General features: G+C 57.5%; 1 protein-coding gene across 1 annotated transcript; it reads right to left on the bottom strand.

Annotated features, from left to right (window-relative positions):
* Nucleotides 1–88: 88 nt before the first annotated feature.
* LOC128812838 (adhesion G-protein coupled receptor G1-like) lies at nt 89–12,552 on the bottom strand. Its single transcript, XM_053987493.1, has 14 exons — nt 12,163–12,552; nt 6,920–7,007; nt 5,991–6,416; nt 5,393–5,516; nt 5,164–5,311; nt 4,952–5,080; nt 4,618–4,734; nt 4,021–4,066; nt 3,565–3,665; nt 3,366–3,481; nt 2,107–2,381; nt 1,387–1,498; nt 898–1,166; nt 89–731 (listed from the first exon to the last, which is right to left on the bottom strand). Exons 2-14 carry the CDS (start codon nt 6,957–6,959, stop codon nt 625–627), a joined length of 2,010 nt encoding a protein of 669 aa, XP_053843468.1. The 5' UTR covers nt 6,960–7,007; nt 12,163–12,552; the 3' UTR covers nt 89–624.
* Between the last annotated feature and the right edge of the window lie 4,995 nt (nt 12,553–17,547).

Below are 17,547 nucleotides of genomic sequence, written 5' to 3'. Positions count from 1 at the left end.
TGCCCCAGAAATGAGATAACCCAGATGAGAGATGGATCCCATCAGAGAGCCCGCCAACGCACCGAGCAGAGACCCCAGTGAGCCACACTCCGAGAGGAACAACTTTAATGGGCACAAGTCTGGTGTGCAGGCATGCTCACTGAACTCCTACATCACCCAAAAATAGACATTCAACAAAATAACAAAAATAGATTATTTCAGCTGCCTGAGAGTGTGGCAGGGGCAGAGTCATTCCGTCTTCCCTGGAGAAGGACCCTCATGGTGACCATCAGCAAGGGCTGAAAATTGGACCTTTCCCACCCATCACTCCTGGCCTCAGGACATGGGAGGGGACATCAAAGGCACTAGGGACCCTGTCCCTGCCCCTTCCACTTTTTACAGCCCCCACTGCCCAAGTAAGCATCCCTCCCTCCCTCCTTCCCTCCTGCCCCAAGGGTGCCAAGCCAGTCAGGATGAGAAAATTGGGGAGGGGGCCAGCAGAGGCAGGGGTAGCTGGCCCCACTGTGGGTCCCTGGGCTCCTTGTGGCGCTACAGGGCAAGTGCAGTAGCAAAGCAGATGGTGTGGTCCTTCTTGTGGCCATCCTTGGCATGGGGAGCTCTGGCACAGCACGGCCACCACGGGGCTCAGCTGCTGCTGGGCTGCAGCTTGGCACTGTCAGAGCTGCTCTGAGAGTCAGGGGACTTCCTCGCCTGCAGCACCATGGTCCAGTACCAGAGGAAGATGAGGAAACCTGGCCAAGGGGAGAGGAAGCATGGGTGAGTTCCCTTGAGGAACAAACCACAGCTGAGAGCGAGCCACCCAACCTGACAGAGCTCCTCTTGCACACCATCACCACCCCACCAACACCCCGTGAAAATCCTGGTGCTCTTTAGAGGAGCCCAGAGTCACAGGCTCACCTTGGAGGGAGTTGATGATGGTGAAGATGTAGAGGGAGACAAGGCAGAACACACCAGAGGTGAAGGAGAAGAAGATCAGTGCCCAGGGGATGCCCAGCAGGATGCTCAGCCCAAACAGGGCCAGGACATGCTTGAGCTTGTGACCTTTTTTGTTCTGCCGGAGGATCTCCCGTACCATGGCCCCCAGCATGACTGAGTTAAAGAGGAACACCAGGCTGAAGAAACCCAGGTTCACGGTGTTATGGATCAGGGGGCTCGTGATCCAGCATCTGGAGGGAGGAGAAAGGGCAGAGGGTTACACTGTGTCCGCCCACGGGGTCACAAGGAGGAGCTGGGGAAAGCACAGAAGTGTGGTGCCAGCCCAGCACCCAGGGAAGGGGGGGATCCCCCTGGCACAAAACCCCAGAAAAGCCCCAGGCCATGGTGAAGGTTTAGGCAGCTGACTTTACCTATGACCAGAGACCAGGTAACCCATCTCCCATGGCTTACATGGTTGCGTTGGTGGTTCTGCCATCAATGGATTCATAAACAGGAATGGAGATGGGGCCGTAGTTCGTCCAGCCAGCCAGGAGGATCATCACCACGCAGAACAAGGGGAGTCCTGAGTGGAAAGAGCAGAGTGAAGTGGCTGCCCTACTCCCTGGCCTTTGGATCTTCTGGAAGGACTTGCTGGCCCTTTCTCCCTGCACAGAGCACAAGCCAACCTCCCTCCCAAAGGGAAACCAGGGATGGAACACACAGCAGGGGCACCTGGCATAAGCCCCAGCCAGGGAGGGAGCGGTGCTGTGCTGACCCCAGCTGGGACCTCCCAGGGATGTGGAGCTTTAGACCATAAAAGATCATAAAATCTTCCTGCCATGACCTCCAGCCCAGAGCATGGCAAAGAAGCATGGGTGCTTCCTGCATCCAGCCCTGGGCTGTCCTGGATGTTTCTTTCAGAAAGAAAGGATCCTATTACGATTTAAAGATCCCAAGTGGTGGCTCTCACAGGTCTTCATTGCTGGATGATCCCCAAGATGACCCACCCTTACTTTAGCACCAGCTTCTGCTCTCAGCCTTCAAGCCTCCTTCTCCACCAAGGCTCTTGACAGCTGCTCCCCCTCAGATGTGTCTCCATCCCCATCCAGGCATCGTATCCAGTGGGGAAGACCTACCCAAGTGCCCCTCCACCCCGTGCCCTCAGCGTGTCTCTGCCTCCCCCATGCTCACCCCAGCCAACCAGGAAGAGCTTGAGGAGGAAGTGGTCATGGTAGGCGTTGAAGACTTCGATCACAAGCCGGTAGAGGTTGTAGCCCTCAATGCCCATCCAGGTGAGGCAGCTCAGGAGTGAAAAGTGCAGGAACAGCCCCCCGGCTCTGCAGATGGCCTCACTGCTGCTGGCAGCCAAGTGCTCAGAGATGAGGAAGGTGACGTCCAGGAGGAAGATGGCGGCCAGCAGGTTCATGTGGATGTGCATGCTCGTGATCTGGTCTCGCTGTTTGCTTCTGGAGAACCAAAGGGAGCAGAACTCACCACCGTGCCTGGCCAGCACCAGTGGTGCCCACAACACCCCACAGCACTGCATGGGGCAACTTGCCCCAGCAGAAGAGCAAGGAGACTCTTTGGTAGTGCCAGGGACTGAGACCAAGCCCACAGGTGGGACCACCCATCCCACGTGCAAGTCCAGCCCCCTGCAGCTGACCCTGCATTGAAGATGCTCAGAGGGCTGAAGCACTTTTCCTGTGGAGATGGGCTGAGTGAGTTTGGTTTGTGCAGCCTGGAGAAGGAGACCTTAAAGCACCTTCCAGTGCCTAAAGAGAGCCTAAAGAGAGCTGGAAAGGGACTTTGAAAAAGGGCATGGGGTGACAGGACAAGGGGGAATGGCTTCAATCTGAGGGCAGGTTTAGTTTAGATGTTCAGAAGAAATTCTTCCCTGTGAGGGTGGTGAGGCCCTGGAACAGGCTGGCAAGAGAAGTTGTGGATGCCCCATCCCTGGAATTGTTCAAGGCCAGGTTGCATGGAGTTCTGAGCAAGCTGGTGTAGTGCAAGGTGTCCCTGCCCATGGCAGAGGCTTTGGAAATGAATGATCTTTCAGTCCTTTACAACCCAAATCATTCAGTATTTTTATGATTCTAAGATTTCAGGTCTGAATCATCCACTTAGGATCAGTGACATGACTCAGGAGAAGACACTCATGTTCTCCTCCAGGTCCTTGAAAAGATCTTTGCAGACTTCTGCTTGCTGCATCCATAACAACCAAGAAGATTTCCCAAAATCATTGAAAAGAGCTGGTGTTTCTGAGCACCCTGCAGGAGACCTGTCCAAGAGGATGGATCCTGGACAGGAGAACTCTGCTTTCATCAAGCAAGGCTCCTTCATGATGCTTCTATCCAGGCCACCAACTGCTTGGAGAGCTTGTGCCCACCCAGGGGTTCATGGCCAGGGACAGGACACAGACAGGGAGCGTGGGGTGAACCATCAGACTGTACCTGAAGTAGAGGAAGAAGATGGTGCAAATGGATGCCAAAGCCGAGATCAGGCAGCCAATGTAGGTTATGATACTCAGGTAATCCCTGTGCACAGAGGTGATCTCTGGAGAGGATACCTGAGGAAGAGGAGGAATGAGAGATGGTGAGGAAGAGCACCACTGGGAATTATGTGAGGGATCTGAGGGAAGGTGCTACCCACCATGAGCACAGCAAAGTAGGTGAGGTGGTTGCACCTGCACTCTGTCTGGCTGCTCCCTGTCACCGTGGTACACCCATAGCTGTCCCAGCTCCCAGAACTGGCTGTGCAAGAGAAAGGGAGAGCATCTGGTGAGCAGCAGGAACCTCTGCCATGAGCTAAAGGATCTACAGGGCAAGGTGTCCATGGAAAGAGGGAGAACAAGAGTGGGGGGTCCCAGCTTGTCCCAGGCCAAGCACATGTACTCAAATAGCCCCCTCAGCACAGGAAGCCATCCCTAGGGAAGGGGAAAGCTCTTAGGTTAGCTCTGGAGGGAAAAAAACTGACATCAACTCTGTGGGAATGGCTTACGGAGATGGAGTGAGGAAGGGAGGTGCAGAGCAACCTTCACCCTGCTGGTGGGGCTGTGCTACCTTGGGAAAAGGGCCTGACTTCACACCCAAGGGCAGGGACACTCACCGGAGGTGTCCTCCTGCCAGAAGACACACAGTGGGGTCACGTTCCTCTGCAACGACAAAACCACAGGCCCTGGTCAGGATGCAGCTGTGGGTTTGTTGCCTGCCCAGCACTTTTGATAGGGGACAACACGGGGCAGGAGACAAGATGGTCTCAGGAGACAAATTACAACTTGGATAAACCAGACTCCACCCATGATGGGAATGGGCTCCGGGCTCTGTTAACAACTGATGGAGCAGATACCTCCTTCCAGATCTTCTTTTCCAAACAAAGAGTTCAGCTTTGAGCAGGCACCTGACAGAGCCATGAATGAGCCAAGGGCCTGCTAACACAGTGTGCCACAGCCTTGGTGACAGTGCTGGATGTGACGCATCTGCCATGAGGCATCTCCTGGAGAGGGGAAGGCAGTGCTACCACCAGTGCACACAGTCAAGCCATGATTGTGATACAGCCCCAGAAGACACAGCAGACCGTGCACAGGCAGGCCATGGGCACGAACCTGCTGGATTGTGACCCCACCCTAAGCTGGCAGGGGCTGAGCCCTCCTTCCCTCTCCATTGCTGGTGGGATCAGGTTCTGTGAGGCTGTTTCCCCACCTACCGGCAGCTGGTCATGGAAGAAAGTGAGGACCACTGGGTCGGAGAGGTTGGCCACCACTGTGTCCACCAGGGAGATGCTGACTACCTTGTCACCCAGCACGTGGCTGCTGTTTTCATCCTGTTGGAGAAGAGGAGGCAGTGGCAGTGTGGGCAGGGAGAGCAGCCAAGTGTGAAGCAGAGGAGAGTGCCCAAGAAGAAGATCCCATCTTTACCCATCAAGCTTGTAGCTCATCTTTGAAGCATCTTCCCCCAGTGAGCACCAGCACCCTGGTCTGGTGGCACCCCTGCAGCCCAGTACCACGGGACACCCAGCATGCCATTCACGGGGGCATTACCTGGAACATGGTCTGCCTGTTGATGTCCATGAGGAGCACCCTGTGCTCCACCACCTCCTCCCTCTCCTTCACCATCATGAACAGGCTGCTTGGCAGGTCCACCGTGAATCTCTGGACCTCTCCACTCTCCTGCCAAGAAAGACTCATCAGAAAAGAGGTTGAGAGAGAGCATGATGGGCCAAGAGCACTAGGGCAGACTTTCCAGGACCCACCTCTCTCTGGGGAGCAAAGGTCAGGTGCTGAGGAGTCGGGCTGGGCTGGACCCTCAGGACGGTGGCGTGCACAGTGGCCTCCCCAAAGGTCTGGTTCTGCCCTTCCAGCTCCACCTTGGCCAGCATCTTCTCCAGCTCCCCAAGTTTGCTGTTGGGGAAGGGGCACAGTGAGCTGGATGCAGCAGGCATGCATCGGCAGCAGCAGGAGTGGGGCGAGCTGGGAACTCACTGCCGGAGCCTCTGCCGCTCCGTGGCTCCCGTGGCTGCTGCCAGGGGCTGGGCAATGAGGTTGTCCAAGGAGGTGAGCTGCTTCTCCACATCCTGCTTCCAGACAGGCATGCTCCCTGGAGAGGCTGGTGGAAAGGAAATGCCATGAAATGCAAGGGCAGAATTTGCTTCCTTATGCCCCAGACTAACTGGCAGAGCCCTGGTGGGAACAGAAAGCAGAGAGCTTCAAGGTGATCCCAAACTGAGAAAGCTGATAGTGACCCCAACCCACAGGGCTTTCCTGCCACCCACAACTCAGCTCCCACTGAGGTCATGTGGACTTCATGGTGTAGACTGGACCCTGAGAAACCACTGCAAAGACCTCCGTTTTCTGGGATTTTAGGCAGCATTTCAAAAATCTCCACCTTTAGGCATGCTGGGTACCAGGCCTGTCTTTGGGCTGCTTCAAGAAAACCTACATCCCCTTCAATCACCTATCTTCATATCTGCAGGCTAAACCATACACTGGGAAACAACCAGTGCTCTGATGATGACTAGGGAACAGGCTGAGGACTAAACAACCCTTTAATTTCCTTAAAATGGCATTAAATTGCATTTACCAGGGAAGACGTAAACAGCATTAGCATCCAGGGAGGTGTTCTTCCCGCCCTTTATGATATAGGACACATTGAAGATGTCGGCTCTGGTTCTTTCAGTATTCTGACTCTCCTGTCCCAGGGGGATGCTGCTGGATGAGTTCCCACCCAGGGAGATCTTGTTCTTCCCATACACCAGCTGCAGGGTCCTGTTGGACTCAAACCAGTAGATGCAGAAGCGGTACCTGCCCAAGGTGGGGGCCAAGCTGTAACTGTAGTAAGAGTTTCCCCTGTTTGGCAAAACAGGCCCTTTTATTATCAGTGCCTGGGCCGTGTTCTCGATGGAGATGTTGGTGGGGCTGTACTCGTAGATGACAGAGCTCCTCTGGGTCTGGTTTCGGTCACCACAGAAACGAAAATCCTCTTTCCTGTGGCCATTGGCTCCCACCCCTGCATTGTACAAGCACACAGAGACAGCGGATCAGCTGCAGGGACAGCCAGCCCTGCAAACACTGCAGCCCTGCAGCAGCTGTCACACGTGGCACGCCAGGCTCTCCACCCCAGTTATCCCAGCCCTGTCCTACAGGCTGAGTGACACCAGCCACGTCACCAGTGTCACAGCCATGCTGCAAGGATCTGCCAGGGCCCTCTGGGCAGCAGGACCTCCTGTCTTTCAGGGACACTCTCTCCCATGTGCCACCACCCACATCAGCAGACACTGAAAAAGGACCTGTCCATTCCCAGAAGGATGGATGGAGGCTATCTCCTTTCCCTGGAAAGGACACATTCTGCCCAGGAGAACCACCAGAGGCACATCATCCTATGAGATGTTTTACTTCTGTGGAAGCTTTGGTTGCATACATCTCATGGTGTCCCCCAGCCAATGTTTTGGTGCTGCCAGTTACTCCCAGCAGCCCAAACCCAGATCACCATCCCAAGGCTGGACAGTCTACCTTGGTGGAGGAAGAGGAGGAGCAGGAAGAGGACCTTCATCCCGGGCAGCTCTCTACTTTGGCTTGGCCTTCAAGGAGACAGCAGAGCCTGAAAAGGTACAAAGGGGAGGGGCAACATGAGTATTTGAGTATCCCCCGTGCCATGAGGACAGGGATGGAGAGCAAAGGCTGTGCAAGTGGGACACCAGCTGGTGTCACAGCCAGCTCCCTGTTGCCTCTGCCTCCAGGAGGAGCCAGGACCACTGGGCATCGAAGCTGGCTGTGGGTTGGAAGGATGGCAGAGGCTGGAAGCCCCTGAGCTCTTAGCATGGAGAGGGTGCCCCACCACTCCAACCGAAGGAGGGGTCCCCTCTTCCGTTCTCAGCTCCACATCTCAGTTAACGCCCTGACTTGTTATCATAAATGATAGGAACAGAAGGAAACTGTGGTTTCCTAATTTGCCAGCCCTGAAATTATTTCATTGGATGCTTTCAGCTCCTGCAGATTAGCTGAGGAGCTGGGCACATTGCAAACCACTCCATCATTTCAGCCTGCAGAAACAGGCTCTCCCAGGAACATCGCCAGCACAGCAGCCATGGCTGACCAAATCTGCTGCTCACAACCACCTGTGCCACATCCTGCACAGCCCCTTTGCCCATCCCTTCATCTAGAACTCTCCTCCACCACCCTCTTCTTCGTCTTCGCACGAGAAAGGGCTTCTGTGATCCACACCCAGGCCAGCACTGAGCACCCTCAAGTGCTACCACACCCCTGTGCTCACCCAGCCACAGCCTTCGCACATGCAGCCTTCTTGTGCTTTCTGCCTGCCCCAGGCCACAAACTGACCAAGTGTCACCTCCTCCTCGCCTTGCTGTCACTTCAACCATGGGACACACCCTGCCAGGGTCTGGCAACCAGCAGAAGCCCCCCCAGAGTGGGACAGCATTGGTGGGGCTGCCAGAGCAGCTGGCCCAGCCCAACACTTGTCAATGCACAAAGTGAAGCCAGCACCGTTGGCCACTGCTGCACCCCACTCCTGCACTGCTCTCAAACACCCCCTCAAAACCCACCAAGCAGTCAAGTCCTGGTTTGTTTGCTGTGAGTTGGTGCCAGGGCACCAACCAGAATCACCTGCAAAGGCTTATGAGCTCTCCCAGATGCTTAAGGGTCATCAGATGCTTAACAGTTCATTAGCAGATTTCTCTCACCAGCACAGGCTTTGTCTGGAAGTTTCTCTAGCCAGAACACATCCTGCACGGGTGTACAGCCCACTCTGCATCCTTCCCCGTCTGTTTCTTGTGGTAATTTATCATCAGAAGACTCTGTTTTTTGTGGTAATTTATCATCAGAAGACGGGGTTTCGGGTTGTTAATTAACCTGCTGCCGTGGCTGTAACTAAGTGACACTAACGAGGTCTCCCAGTGTGAACTGGGAGGGATGGCACAGGCATGACTTGGCAGGAGTAAATGGATTTGGATGGGGCTGGCACCCCAGTGCCTTGCCACACACTTAGGAATCTCACACATATATCCAAAAACCACGGACCTGGGGTGGCAAAATGCTGTTGGTGATGGAAAACACCTGGATCACTTAAAAGCAATGGAGCTTCACGTGAATACCAACCATGTTGAGGCAGCACAGAGCTGGCAGGCCAATAAAGCATTGCCTCTGGATGGGGAATGCTGAATCCTAATGAGGCTTCAGCCCATCCCACTATGCTGACATTTTTAAGGTTTTATTGGGATGGTTGGAGGAGAGGATCAGCTCCTTTCAGCCGTTACTCAACTGGGACCAGAAATCCCTGTGGGAAAGAGGGTGGGGGAGCCGGTATTTCCCCTCCGAGCCCTGTATAGTCCCGCTCACCCCGACTCTGATTGCCGTTTCCTGAGCTAAACAATAGCAAGAGAAAATCCCCTGAAAATGGTTTCACAGTGAGAAACCACGGCTTCCATCCACGCTGGCAATGAGCACAGCAAAGGTAGCCGGATGGGCTGAGTTCTCGTCAGGGCTGAATCTTGCCTCGTCATCTTCCCATACCCAGATGGCAGTGGGGAAAAATTCCTGGCTTGGCCTCAAAATCAACCAGATTATGTACAAAGAGGTGGCAGACACTCTGCCAGGGCTGCACAGCTTGGAGCAGGTTCCCTTATCAGCAGAGAGGGAGGCTTATTCCCGGGCACTAATTCTTATCTTCCCATCAACATTAAGATAGTGGTCTTGGAAAGAAAAGCTAAAGCATTATATTGAGGTCTCTAAACCTTAGGTGAATGAGGGGAAAAAAAAGACTAAAAACCCCACAAACAAAAAGCCTGGTGTTTACTTCCACCTTACTGCTTTCTGGGTGACTTGGCAGCAGGCATTTAAGTTTTTGGAGGTGGCATGTGGCTTTTGGATATGACGTTTTTCCCAAGAAACAGGGAAGATACTCTGATGACTCAAACAAACACCAGAAGCAGGGAGATCCAGGAGCTTTTATCTGTTTTCCTTCCAGGTCCGTTAGGAAAGTGACGCTCTGTTCCTCGAGATGTGAATGAGCCTGGAGCTCGTCACCACAGTTGGTGACTCAGGCAGGGACTCAGCAGCATGATGAGGAAACCGGGGCACAGAGAGGCAAGCCAGGACGGGCTCCCGGAGATGCAAAACAGCTTTGCACAACCAGCCCCTTATCATAGGGACCAAAAACAATGTCCCCTGAGTCTGGAGCTGTCCAAGGATGGGGGTCCCCCTGCAAAGGGATGCCCCAGTGTCAGTATCTGAGAGCTTCACAAAGTGCCCTTGTCCTTGGGCAGTGGTGCGTGCCCGCAGGGCCGGCCACGCGTTATTCATGGCACTGGCATGTGATTCCCGGCACCGGTGGGCGGCCGGGCCGACTGGGCACGTTGGCTAAGGCCCAAGGAGTCGAGGGGCAGCTGCACTGTGCCAGCAGCCTGGCGGTGCCAAGCTGTGCCACGGGGTGCTGCAGCTTTTCCCGGGCCATGGCACTGCACAGAACACCCAGCACCTTCAAGATGAGTCTTGCCAACAGGATGAAACCAGATCTGATGGTGATTCCCACGAGAACAGCACAACTCCCTGCCAGATCTGTTCTTTGCCAGCCACTGGCAGCCGTCCCTTCCCACAAAGGCGTGGGGAGAACCAAGGGGAGGCTGGCACAGGCGCCTGCCAGTGCCTGGGGCTCCTGAGACAGAGCGTTTGCTTAGAGCTGGGTCTTGACATTCAAAACGTTTTTTAAAATTTCCATTTCCTAAAAAACACCACAAACAGAAGTATCACAGTGAACTAACCCAGCACTTCCTCCAGTGCCAGGGCAACACGACACCTGGCTCAGCGGCACGCGAAGCCTTGTGGCTTTAGCAGCAGCCACACACACTCTGCAAAGGAGCAGGCACACCTACACTGGACAGAGGCTGACGTGACACAGTGACAACGCAGTGCAAGGACATCTCTGGCCACAGGGGTACAGACAATTGGCCCTGCCACACACTCCCACCACAGTCTTCTTTGAAAGAAACCCCATTTCTCCTCCTGCACATCCCCCTTCTAACCACTCCCTTGGGTTTCAAATGGCTGCCAAAACACCCTGTCCACTCCCAGGTCTTATCCCCATTGACATGACAAGGTCCTCATTGCCTGCCTGTGCTGCAGGTGCCAGGGAAGGGAGGGGCAGAGCAGTGCAAAGTAGCTCAGGACCACCCCAAATCAGGTTCCCAGGTATTTAGCACAGAAAACAAGGTGCTGGAGCCTAGTGAGGGCAAAGTCTGCAGCACCCAAGGAGCCAGGTAACAGACTGTGGGCCTCCCGCAGTCCTGCCAAACCCCAGCTGTCGGGTGAGCTGATGGGAAAGGAGTTGGTGAGTCCAAGAACTCCTGAAAAACAGGCGCCGGCAGGCTGTGCCCAGCTGGTCCCATGCAGACATTGGCACGCTGGGAGCGACCCAGCCTGCTGTCTGTAAACCACACAGCCCTGACCCTGCACCCACGGGTGCCACCGCAAGGTGCAGGGATGGCCAGCCCCAGGGATCCCCTTCAGGCAGCACACAGTTGCTTGCAAACCTGTTACTCTGCAAATAGCAGCCCCCAGGCCGCAGGATTAAGAGTTGGACTGCAACCAAGTATGCAGCATTTTCAGTCCTTGGCTTAATTCACATGGGAGCTGTGAATCCAGCAAGGGACACGGCAAACCCCACTGTGGCTGCAGTCCCAGGCTCAAAGGATTTGCCCCCCCTCCATCTCCGAAACACTCCTGGCTCCCCGCTGGTGGTGGAGCTTGTGGGGGGGGGGGGTGGTGGGAGGGTTACTGCAGCCCTCAGACCATGAAATGAGCTTTGGCTGCCTTCCCTCCAGAACAGCCATTCGGACTTGCTGCCAGGAGGTTATTCCAGGAGACTTCATTTCAATTCTCCAGCTGGTCTCACTGAGTTTTACTGATCTCTCTGGAGGGGCAGCACAGACAGTGGGTAGAGACCACCCCAAAGCATCCTGCATCCCATATCCCGCATCGACATGCCAGGACCGGCAGCAGCAAACTGGGATGTTGCAGGAGGAATCCCCCCAAAAGGCATTTTAGGGAAGGGAGATCACCCTGTTGAGACATGCCAGCGATCCCACGGGATGCTGCACCCTCCGTCGGGAGAGAGGAGAGGAAGGAATGGGGTGTGCTGGTGGTTCCCATAAAGTGGCAAGCAATGGCCACACACCAGCCGACGGCTGGGGCTTCGTGGGGCTCATCTGTGCCGCTGGCAGCAGCCCTGAGCAGCCGGTCCCGGACAGCTCAGGGGTCTTTGTGGCTCCATGGCCCAGGAATCCAGCCTGGCTCCGGGGCAGGCGAGTGCGAGTCCCATGGAGCAGGGATGAAGGTTGGTTTCACGGATAACTGGCACCGCGGCCACGAGCAGAATCCCCGGGCCCTGCGCAGCCGGACGCATCACACCCACCGCCGAGCCCCCGCACCCGGCCCGGGGTGCTGCTCAAGCCCCCCATAGAGACCCCTCCGCTCCATCCCTCCAGGCTGCTCCCTGCCCGAGCAAGCCGAGGCGCTGCCCGGTGCCACCGTCCGCGCGGAGCCCCCCAGCCCCCTGGGCTGCCCCAGCCCCGGCTGACGCCCACCTTATTCACTCTTATCCCGCCCGGAGTGCCGCAGCATCCCCTCGGCTCTCGGTGCCGGACAAACGCTCCTCAACGCGGCCTCCGGGACCCCCGCGGGGGACATCGGGCTCCCCGATCCTCCCTCGTCCCCGGCTCAACCGCTCCCCGTTGTTCCCATACCTGGAGTCGGGGCGGGCTCGGCACGGCACGGCCCGGCACCGCCCGGCTCCGCTCGGCTGGGCTGGCACGGCTCAGCACGGCTCGGCTCGGCACCACTCCACACCTCGCAGCCCGGCTCGCTCAGCGCGGTGCCCGGAGCAGCGCCCCGCCCCGTCCCGCCGGCGGGCGGTGACTCAGCGGGGCGGTACCGGGACTGTTCCCCCCGCAGCGACCCCTCCGAGACCCCCGCGATCTCTGCGGGAGCCGCGGGGTCACCGCCGTCGGTCACGGCACCTGCCCGGTTCTGCTCGGCCCGGTTCGGTTCAGCTCGGCACGGCACGGCTCAGCACCTCGCAGCCCGGCTCGGCTCAGAGCGGTATCCCGGGACCAGCGGCCCCACCCCGTCCCCCGGCGACAACCTCCGAGATCGCTGCGGGGCTGCGGGGCCACTGCCCACGGTCACGGCACCTGCCCAGCGAGCCCCGGGCTGGGAGCACCGGGCTGCGTCCCCCCGCCCGGCCGGCACCGGCACCGGCACCACGATGGGCTGGGGGACCTCGGCTGGGGACAGCCGGGCGTGCCGTGTCCCGCCGCCCTTCAGCTGCGGGCTGGCGGGCGTCCAGCGGTGGGCCGGGCCGGAGGAGCCGGAGCCAGCGGGCTGCACGCCTGACTGCCAACGGGATTAAAAAATAACAATTAATGGGAAAGCAGCGGGGACGGAGCGTCCCGGTGACCCCTGTCCCGCTCCCCGCAGGGTGTGAGGGAGGAAAGGAGCAGGGCAAGGAGCCCAGATCCCAGGAGAGGGATACACAGCACTCCCCTGGAGCAGGTGGGCTGGGATGTGGGCTGTAGAGCCTGCATGCGACCACAGCGCCTTCACCACCCACCCCAAGGCTGGAGATGGGCACCCTGGCCCCCAGTGGGAGCTGGGGCTGGAAGCGTCGAGGCAGCGCTGGTGGAGCGGGTAAAGCCGCTGCCAAGCAGCGCCTGCACCCAGCCCTTTGTGTGTGCTCCGGGAAACAGCCGGGCTGGGGAAAGCCGAGACGCAGGGAGCGCAGGGAGCAGGGCGGGGGGGGGGGAGAGCTCCGGCAAGTGCCCTGGGTAAATAGTTGCTCTTGCAGATATTTTCAATGGCTTGAATGAGACTTTTCTTTCTGCAGGGGGAAGGGTGGAAACAACTTCCCGCTCCAGCCGGAAAGGTGATGGACCTTGATCCACAAGGATTGTGCCACCACAGGTGCCACGGCTGCTTTGAGATCCCTGGAGCAGAGGACATCCCGCTTTGTTTGCATCATCCCACTGCTTGGTTTAATTTCCAGCTCCAAGCCCCCGGTTTCCCTGGCTGCCACGGGACAAGGTTCCCATGGGAAGCGGCTCACGTGGCCGGACCATGGCTAAAGCGGCCGGACCATGGCTAACAGAGCTGCCTTTGAAGTCCGGCCGTCCCCACGCCTCGGGGAGCTGGGCGAGCTCTGAAACGCACGCTCAAGCAGCCAGAGCCGCGGGAGCATCGCGGTGAGCCAAGCCTCCCACTGCGGGTCATCCCGACCGGCTCCTTGGAGAAACGCCATAAATCCACCTCCCGGGAATAACTCAGCTAAACCCAGGATTAGGCTCTCCTGGAGAGGGGAATTAGGTGCAGACCCCTCGGACCAGCGAGGAAAGGACTTTTTGCTGCTGTTCGTGGAACAAAGAGTCTTTTGTCTGCATTCCATGCTATCAGGAGTTATTTTTAGGTCAACGCCTGCACTTGCTGGTGTTGTCGGGATTATCTGTAAATCGACAAGACCTTCAAAGACACTGCCTGAGCACGAAGAGGGAGGAAATCCTTGTGTTGTCTCTTGGAAGGGACATTTGCCCTTGGGCTCGGCCCGATAAGGGTTTATTGCTTAAACTGGGGAATTCCTATGAAAGCCCTACAACTTCTTAAGAGTCCTAAGAGCTCCTAAATCCATTAAAGTTCCTAAATATGCCGAAAGTTCCTGAAAGTCCTAAAAGATCCTGAAAGCTCCTAAAGCCCTAAAATGTCCCGAAAACCCTACAACATCCTAAAAGCCCTCAAACCCCATAAGCCCTAAAAGTTCCTGAATATCCTTGAAGTTCCTAAAAGCCCTAAAAATTACTAAAAGCCCTAAGAGTTTCTAAACATCTTAAAAGTTCCTAAAATCCCCAAAACTTCCCAAAAAGCCCTAAAGTTCCTAAACCCTTTTCATTTTCCTAAAAGCTCTAAAAGCTCCAAAAGAGCCCGTAGACTTCCAAAATCCTCTAAAAGCCCTAAATCTTCCTAAAAGCTCCTCAAGGCTGCGGCGGCGGGCGGGAGGCAGCGTGCCAGCAGATCACGGCGGCGTGGCGAGGGGATGGGCAGACTCCGGCAGGAGAGGGCACGTCGCACCAGGCTGCTGCCAAACAAGGGAGACAAGCGTGGGCAGGGGAGCCCTGGCGCCGTCTGCAGCCGAGGGCTGTGCCAGCCCCCCTGCCAGGTGCTGCCAGCCCCCCTGCCCAGCGCTGCCAGGGTGCCCAGACCCACTCAAAGCCTCTTGGCTGTTCCCAGCAAAATGCCACCATAAACAGGGCTCAGCCCAGCTGCGGTGGATGGAGGAGGATGAGGATGAGGAAGCAGAAGGGGGCTGGTGGGAGGGGATGCCCCTAGATCTCTCATCCAAATCTGGTGAGCTTTGGGACAGCCTTGGGAATCTCGGAGGGTGGTGATCCCAGGGGAGCGCCTCAGCTGCATTTGAGCGGCCGTGGGTGCTCCTGCTCCCCCTTTGCTGCTGCTCCACCTCCCTCAGCCTTCCTCCTGGAAAAACATCCGGTGGGGAGGCGGGTCCACCCCACCCCACGTCGGGATTTCTCCCTCAACGATAACAGCGACACAACAGGTGCCAGGGCAGTAAAACCCGAACCCGTAGGCACAGCAACAAACCCGGATTATTTGTTTAGGCTCGGCTTTGCAAATAAACCCCCGATGATGTCAGGGAAGTCTGGGGGAAAATTGGTCCCTGCGGGTGTCTGCACAAGCACCAGGTGAGGATGCTCCCATGGGATGCACTAACTAGGCTCATCAGCTCTCCAGCAGACAAGTCCCAAAAGCAGATCCCAAAATGGAGCCAAGGTCTTCTCCAAACCTTCCATTTCTCATGTGGATTTAGTGTCTTTCCTGGCTGGTTGTTTTCCCAAAATCTGTAGCGTTTGCTGTAATTCCACAGCTTTACTCCTGGAGCCAAGGCTGGCTCTGAAGCCTGAAGGCACCGTGGTGCCACCAACCTTCCTCTGCTGGGCAGAAAAAGATGGTACAACCCCTCCAGCAGCCGAGCCCTGGCCTCCTGCCAGGTAAGGTGCCCAGAAATTGCACCATTTCTCCTTGAGAAGATTACAGGGGCCAGGCCTTCTCATGCCCATGCCCAGGTGTTGGATGGAGCCAGCCCTGGCCCCGTGGCACTGGTGGGGTGGGAGGCTTGATCCCAACTCGTGCTTCTTGGGGCCCTGGGGAGTGCTTCAAACCTGCTCCTGGTGTGGCAGGGTGGGAAAAGGGTGAGCCCTGGGCACCAGCAGTGGGCTCAGCCACCCAAGAACCAGCATGTCCCACCAGTCCCCAAAAGGTGTAGCTCCCTGGGGACCACCCAGGGATGCCGTGTTCCCGCTGCCAGGAGGCAACCACTGAGTGATTGCTTTCCAAGCGCCACCGGATACCGGAGCAAGGTGGATGTGTGCAGGCGCCGGCAGCCAGAGTGACTCACACCACAAACCCCGAAATCTGGAGATGGGGAGAAGGGGCACGCAAAGCGCTGGGATGTGACTCTCCCACGGTGGGGCTCATGGGGGAAAGTCGGGCACTTGGCACCTCACCAAAGCCGCAGGCCTCTCAGTGAATAGCTGAAGTCACCGCCGGAGCGGTGAGCCATGCACAGCTCATCCCCGCGCGGCGACCTGGGAGCCGGGGGCACCGCGGGGCCCGGCGGGCTGCAGGGAGGGGACACAGAGCCCCGGCGGGACGGGCCTTTGTCCGGGATGCCGGCAGCCCTGACGGGAACGCGGCGGCGCTGGCTGCCCTTTGTGCCTGGAACAAAGAACAACAGCCAGAGGCTTCCTTTGCTGTCCAGAAGCGGGAAGGAGCCAGAAAGGGAAACGTCACTCGACAGAGATGGGCAGCGTGACCGGTCGTGCCCGGTCCCCTGCCACCGGGCCAGAAACGGGCAGCACAAGCTAATGGCACCTCCCTCGCTCACCCTGCAGGTACAAGCGTGGGCGCGGTGGGGACCCTGATGTCACCACGGGCGGATTTGCCATGCTGCGATGCTGGGCTGCATTCCAGCAGGCAGAGTGGGATGTCCAGCTCCAAAACCTCAGGCATCAGGAGAGGAAAAACCCCGGTAACATTTCCAGGTGATGTCTGGTTTATGTGGATGCACCATGGGTTCAGGACCGACTCGCTGCCCCCAACTGATGGATTTAATCACTGCAATTTGTCCTGGCTATTTATTTCCACAGGCTGGATTGCTTCAACTCCGAAAGTGTTTGGTCACCTTGAGGAGCTCTGCTTGGCGTCTGCCTTCCTCAGTGAGAGCGGGAGGAAAGCCGAGTATCAGTTCACTTACTCACTTCCCATCCTCTCCTCCACCCAAACTCGTCTGCCCGATGCCAAGACAAAGCCCTGCTCACCCATTTTCCTGCTGCCCCAGGGCTGCAGGTGGGCTCCATCCCTGCGCTGGATTTGGGGCGAGAGGGAGGGCCTCTAGTGTGATGCTGTCGTGGTTGAAAACCCAGGGTCCGGGTGTTTTTGGGATGCCACAGCCTTACAGCCACTCCTGCCAACCTGCAGCCGTGATGGCACCAAACGGACTGGGGGATGTAACCGGAGATCTCCCGCTTTTGACCGTGCCTTGAGAGATGCGCAGTGGCAGCTCCTCAAGGGGGCTCAGAGGTCCCCTCCCATTTGTCAGGGGGCACTTCGGCACCGCTCACCGGCCCCGCCGCGGTCCCGCATCGCCACCGGCCGTCCCTGCGCATGTTCCCGATCGGGGACCATTCCTGCGATCCTTGTGCCATCTAGTGGGACCTGCCCCAACCGCACGGCGGGGTGTCCGAGCGGCAGCAAACCCCGGCCAGAGCCGCCCGGCTCACCCGGCAGCGGAGGAGACCCACATGGGCAATCCAAACGCGCTTCTAAAAAGAAGCAGCGGTCAGTGCTGGTCGCTAACAGAGAGATCACGGGCAGGGGAGCAGCCGCGGTCCCCAGGAGACACAGCACCCAGCGGTCCTGAGCTGCAGCCCCCCAGCAGCAGCTCCCACCACCCAGAGATTCGGCTTCTAGCCCCAGTGCTGTGTCAGGGTGCTCAAACTGTCCGGGATGCCCGCGGTGCAAGCTGTGCCTGGCAGCCTTGCTGTGCCTGCAGTCTGCGCTGTGCC

The sequence above is a fragment of the Vidua macroura genome, chromosome 11 (genome assembly GCF_024509145.1).
Source record: "Vidua macroura isolate BioBank_ID:100142 chromosome 11, ASM2450914v1, whole genome shotgun sequence".
NCBI classification, from domain to species: Eukaryota; Metazoa; Chordata; class Aves; order Passeriformes; family Viduidae; genus Vidua; species Vidua macroura.
Note: the sequence above shows the minus strand (reverse complement) of the source record. Positions and strands in the feature narration are given on the sequence as shown.

What these genes read in the sequence shown, in the direction of transcription:
- LOC128812838 (XM_053987493.1), bottom strand. Translation starts at nt 6,959, where the DNA reads ATGAAGGTCCTCTTCCTGCTCCTCCTCTTCCTCCACCAAG. An exon ending in CCTTTGCTCCCCAGAGAGAG is followed by an intron (nt 5,081 to 5,163) that starts GTGGGTCCTGGA and finishes CTTTCTTGGCAG; the next exon opens with GAGAGTGGAGAGGTCCAGAG. An exon ending in ACAGGCAGACCATGTTCCAG is followed by an intron (nt 4,735 to 4,951) that starts GTAATGCCCCCG and finishes CTTCTCCAACAG; the next exon opens with GATGAAAACAGCAGCCACGT.